The 6,000-nt window shown below is 48.8% G+C and overlaps 1 protein-coding gene across 1 annotated transcript in view; it reads right to left on the reverse strand.

The window, feature by feature from the left end:
- Nucleotides 1–3,472, reverse strand: part of LOC309329781 (maestro heat-like repeat family member 5) — a gene marked incomplete at its 3' end in the record, with an annotated part of 32,937 nt that extends 29,465 nt beyond the window's left edge. Inside the window, exons 1-2 of the mRNA XM_081840792.1 lie at nt 3,321–3,472; nt 105–244 (exon numbers count right to left, since the gene is read on the reverse strand). Of these exons, the coding sequence (XP_081696918.1) occupies nt 105–200 (96 nt within the window). The 5' untranslated portion in view covers nt 201–244; nt 3,321–3,472. The remainder of the gene's footprint in view (nt 1–104; nt 245–3,320) is intronic.
- Between the last annotated feature and the right edge of the window lie 2,528 nt (nt 3,473–6,000).

Genomic DNA, 6,000 nt, shown 5'->3' on the forward strand with positions numbered 1-6,000 from the left:
AAACCTTCATCTGGTTGTAAATATTAAGATTATACAAGCAAGAATGTAAAAAGATGCTTTAAATCGATTTGATTTCAATCAAATCCACCCTGCATCACACACACCTGGGGAGGTGGCTGGAGGTGTTGGAGGATGGTCTCCAAAATCTCCCTTTCATCCATCATCTCCAAAGCTTCTCTGACGGTTCTTCCTCCCAGCATTTTCTTACCCACCAACAAGTACTCTAAGTTTTCATCAGAGAGTTCTTCAGAAAGAAAGAGAGAGAGAGAGAGAGAGAGAGGTGAGTAAATGAGGCGGATGAGAGGGAAAGGTACCGTGTTTTTCCATGTATAACACGCCCCCATGTATAAGACGCCCCCTATTTCTGGGCACTCAAAATTTAGAAAACGGGGGCAGATTGCCAAGACTTGCTAAGCTTTTTTGGGGAGGGGTTGCCCAGAGTGGTTGAGCTTTTTTGGGGGGGAGGGAGCCATTAATCAAATTGCACAATTGCAGGCAGGCATCAACCACCAAGTCACCTATCGTCTGCCAGTTGACAACAGCCCTTTCCACAGCAAAGAAATCATAGCTGGGAATCTCTTCCTGGCGGCTACAATCAAGCGCCCGTCCCCCCTCAGCACTCCCCCTGTAGAAGAGGAGCCCCAATTTGACACTTGATTTGGGGGGTAAAAAACCTCGTCTTATACATGAGAAAAGACGGCAAGTTCTTTCTCAGGTGGCTTCTCGCCTGTTGCAATGAGCGGGTGCATGCCATATCTGAACAGGGATCATAGAACTGTAGCGTCTGAGGGGACCTGCGGGGTCACCCAGTCCAACCCCCAACAATGCAGAACAGGGGCAGCCACCCGGAAGTCCCTGCTCCATGTTACACGCCTCTGAACAAGGAGGGGTGGGATGGGGGGGGGACTTCCACCCAGACATCAAGGAAACCAAGAGAGACCCTGACCTTGTATCATAATAATAATAATTTATTATTTATACTCCGCCCATCTGGCTGAGTTTCCCCAGCCACTCTGGGCGGCTGCCAATCAAGTATTAAAAACAATACAGCGTTAAATGTTAAAAACTTCCCTAAACAGGGCTGCCTTCAGATGTCTTTTAAAGATAGGGTAGCTACTTATTTCCTTCACATCTGAAGGGAGGGTATTCCACAGGGTGGGCGCCACTACCGAGAAGGCCCTCTGTCTGGTTCCCTGTAACCTTACTTCTCGCAATGAGGGAACCGCCAGAAGGCCCTCGGTGCTGGATCTCAGTGTCCTGGCTGAATGATGGGGGTGGAGAGGCTCCTTCAGGTATACTGGACCGAGGACGTTTAGGGCTTTAACACTTTGAATTGTGCTCGGAAACGTACTGGGAGCCAATGCAGATCTCTCAGAACCAGTGTTATTTGGTCCCGGCGGCCGCTCCCAGTCACCAGTCTAGCTGCCGCATTCTGGATTAATGGCAGTTTCTGGGTCACCGTCAAACGTAGCCCCACGTAGAGTGCGTTGCAGTAGTCCAAGCGGGAGATAACTAGAGCATGCACCACTCTGGTGAGACAGTCTGCAGGCAGGGAGGGTCTCATCCTGCATACCAGGTGGAGTTGGTAGACAGCTGCTATGGATACAGAAGTAACCTGTGCCTCCATGGACAGCTGTGAGTCCAAAGTGACTCCCAGGCTGCGCAGGGGCACAGTTACCCCATTCAGGACCAGGGAATCCCCCACACCCGCCAGCCCCCTGTCCCCCAAAAACAGGACTTCAGTCTTGTCAGGATTCAACCTCAATCTGTTAGCCACCATCCATCCTCCAACCGCCTCCAGGCACTCACACAGGACCTTCACCGCCTTCACTGGTTCTGATTTAAAGGCGAGGTAAAGCTGGGTGTCATCTGCATACTGATGAACACCCAGCCCAAACCCCCTGATGATCTCTCCCAGTGGCTTCATATAGATATTAAAAAGCATGGGGGAGAGGACGGAACCCTGAGGCACCCCACACGTGAGAGCCCAGGGGTCTGAACGCTCATTCCCCAACACCAATTTCTGGGCACGGCCCAGGAGAAAGGAGCGGAAGCACCGTATAACAGTGCCCCCAGCTCCCAGCCCCTCTAGACGGTCCAGAAGGATGTTATGGTCGATGGTGTCAAAGGCCGCTGAGAGATCCAGCAGAACTAGGAAACAGCTCTCACCTTTGTCCCTAGCCTGCCGGAGATCATCAACCAGTGCGACCAAGGCAGTTTCAGTCCCATGGTGAGGCCTGAATCCCGATTGGAAGGGATCCAAATGGTCTGTATCCTCCAGGCATGCTTGGAGATGTTCGGCAACCACCCGCTTAACCACCTTGCCCAAGAATGGTAAATTTGAGACTGGGCGATAGTTGGCCAAATTGGCTGGGTCTAAAAAAGTTTTTTTAAGAAGTGGTTTAATGACCGCCTCTTTCAGTGGGTCTGGGAAGGCTGCCTCACAGAGAGAAGCATTCACTACCCCGCAGAGCCCATCGCCCAGCCTTTCCCGGCTCGTTTTTATCAGCCAGGATGGGCAAGGATCAAGGAGACAGGTGGTTGGTTTCACTTGTCCAAGCAGCCTGTCCACATCCTCGGAGGTAACAGATTGGAATTGATCCCATGTAACAGCACTAGACAGAACTAGACAGTGCTACTCTCCCGCCCTGTCCCTGCTCCCACGGTGGAGTCTACCTCCTTCTGAATCTGAGCGACTTTATCTGCAAAAAACTTTGCAAAAGCACTGCAGGAGATCTTGGGGTCCCTACCAGGCCCTGGTGGTGCAAGTGGTTCTGATAGATTGTGAACCACCTGAAAAAGTCTCCCGCTGCTGTTTTCTGCATTGCCACTTGGTAGGCTCGACGTTGAGCTCTAGCCCGTGTCCAGTCTGATTCAGAGTGAGTTTTCCGCCACCGGCGCTCTAGCCGTCTCAACGATTCGCCCTCAGCTCTGGGGAAAACCACGGGGCTGTCCAGGCTCTGCAATCAGAGAGGGCGCTTCGGAGCCAGACAGTCAATAGCCCTGGTTAACTCCGCATTCCAACGGGCCACCAGGGAATCAGCCGAGAGGCCACCAACTTGGGATAAAACATCCCCTACCGCTCTCTGGAAACCAGTTGGATCCATTAAGTAGCAGGGGCGGACCATCCGAATCGGTCCCACCTCCCTGCAGAGGGGAAGGGTCGCGGAGAAGTCCAGTTGCACCAGGAAGTGATCTGACCATGGCACTTCTTTTGTTTCGCTTTTAGTTAGTGTCAGATCACCAACATCCGTAGAGGTAAACACCAGGTCTAAGACCAAGGGGAACAACCCAAGAGGGATCTGGTTCTGCCTACTCACCTGGGAACGCTGGCCCAGAGTCCTCAAGGCTCTTCTTTTTTGAGGGCCGCTGCTGGCTTGGGTCTTGCTTCACCAGCCCTGGCAAGACTAGGGGTCTGGCCTCTGCCGGTCTGGCCTCTGCCGCTGATGGGGTAGGCTTTGCCAATGCCGGCAGTAGGGCAGGGGCCTCTTCCTCATATGAGGGGTAGATCTTTTGATTTCTCCTCCTGCCCTCTGTGGCTGATGTTGAAGGCTTTGCCAATGCCGGCAGTAGGGCAGGGGCCTCTTCCTCATATGAGGGGTAGATCTTTTGATTTCTCCTCCTGCCCTCTGTGGCTGATGTTGAAGGCTTTGCCAATGCCGGCAGTAGGGCAGGGGCCTCGTCCTCATATGAGGGATAGATCTTGTTCTTCTTTTTTCTTTTTAGAAAAAAAGCCATCCTGCAAGATGCAAAAAGATTAGGAATTATTGGGAAATGATATATAATGAATTGAAAAAACTGTTTAAAAAGACTTTTGTTAAGAAACCAGAAGCATTCCTTCTAGGAATTTTAGACCAAGATGTAAAAAAAGAAAATTGGAAATTATTTATGCATGCAACAACAGCGGCAAGAATTTAATTAACACAAATTTGGAAGACAGAAGAAATACCAACGAAAGAACAATGGCAAGGGAAACTTATGGAATATGCAGAACCGGCAAAACTAACAGAAAAATTACATGAAAAGGACAACAAAGACTTTAAAAGAGAATGGGAACCATTTACAATATGAAGAGGCAACATAAAGAAATGGACTCATTGGCAGTGAACAATCACAACTGTCTACAACAAAAAATAAGACTATATGTATTGAGGAAATTTTGGGGAAACATCAAATACGCAATGTGAACAATAGGGAAATAAAACAAAATGTGAGTACGAGGGAAGTCCAGGGGAGGAGGGTCGAAATATGAAAAATTGTTAAAGATATATTGTTAGAAGTAGAATCCATGGAAAAATCAATATAAAATTATTTTTTAAAAATAAATAGAATCTCTGGATAACAAGTGTCATTTTTAGGTAATCTATTAAGACTGGAATATGATATTCCAGTTTTGATTGCTGGAAATTTAGCAATTGGGAAATATTATCCTGGATATTGACAGAATCTGGGAATGATTCAAAGTATTTGGTATTGTATTTTTATTTGTAAACATTGAAATGAGGAAGTCTTTTTACTCAGAGTGAGAAGGATGACCAAATATTTGACAGACCTGGAAATAGCAAGCTCATGTAGATCCAAGGGGGGAGGAAGTGGATACAGCAGAAGAATATTGTAAAATTTGTGGAGGAAAATGATCTGACATGATCTACTATTCCAGCCTGGTTATCTCTTCCTAATTTTGGGTGCTGTGTTTTATATCTCTTGTGAAAAGGTATTTTAATGTACGGTCAGTAAAAGCCTGGATGTAAGGCCTGCCTTTTGTGTGAACAGTTTTGTTTTCGTTTTCTCATTATGGGTGGATCCCAAGACAGACTAGGTCTGGCTGAAGGTCTGCCCTGAAACCTTGCTGGAAGGATCTCCCCTTGCTGGGCCACTTTGCAGGAGTCGACTCCTGCAGGCGGCTTGTCTTGTGTGCGGGTGGAGGCGCGCTGCCTGCAGAAGTGGACCCTGGGACTAGCTACCTGGAAAACCTCTGTGCCTGAGGATGCCACAACTCCTGTAGCCTCTTCAGGCTTTGCCCTCGGATGGGAAGAGCATTGCACCCGGGAGAGGGAAAGGGGAGTCAAACAGGCACTCAAGGGATAATTTCAGAGAAAGAGCTTTATTTCTATCATCTGGGCTTGGTAGAAGGAGCTAGTGTGATAACTTCACAAACAAGCACAAGTTCACAGCCATTTGCACAGAGCATATATTCCCCTCCAGTTCCCTCCCCCTTCTCCCCCTCCTCAGGAGTCCTGCCTCATGAGTTTCCCTGAGCATGAACAGAAAGCTCCTGTCCTGGGACTCTTGGGACTCTTGGCGCCCTTCCCAGGAAAGGGGGATGAGAAGCCAAGGGGGTTGAGAAGCCTTGCGTTCAGCGTGTCCAAGATGTGTTGCAACTGGATGAGATAAGACTCAGTTCCCAGACCTGCTTATTCCTGGCATTGACAGAGCCTATTCATTAGCTTTTTGAAGGCTTCTTGTACTGATAAAAAATAACCTTTTGCTTATGCAGCAGCATCTTGTGAGAAAGCAGAGAACAGCAGAGAAAAGCTGTTGTAGACGAGAGAAAGGGGAAATTTGGTTTTGAGGCCTGGGGTGACTTTGGGCCTAGGGGGGTCACCTGTCCTCACCTCCTTCACTCCCTGGCTTCTCCCCCCCCCCCGGAGAAAGGGGAAGGCATGGACAACAGACAGTCGCTTCAGGACACCGATCCGCTTTCAAGAAGCCGGCGCATGGGAAGAGCCGCACCCCATCAGCTTCGAGCAGTACCTGTTCCGCCTCCAAATAATCATTTGGGCTTCTGTGTATATTCCCAGGTTGTACTTTCAGTTAGTTGGAAGGGGGGGCGGTTCTCCAGCAGATGCAGGAGTGAAACTCTATCCCTTTTGTTGTGTTGAAAACAACAACTCATCAGTGGGAGCCTCAGCTTCTGATCCTAAGGATGAGGCTAATGCTTCTGGTCCTATCCCTGAAGTTCTTTTATAGGTACTGAAGATTGACTGGATATTCTGTTTA

Source organism: Podarcis erhardii (assembly GCF_964252035.2).
Source record: "Podarcis erhardii genome assembly, chromosome: 15".
In the NCBI taxonomy this organism is placed as follows: Eukaryota; Metazoa; Chordata; class Lepidosauria; order Squamata; family Lacertidae; genus Podarcis; species Podarcis erhardii.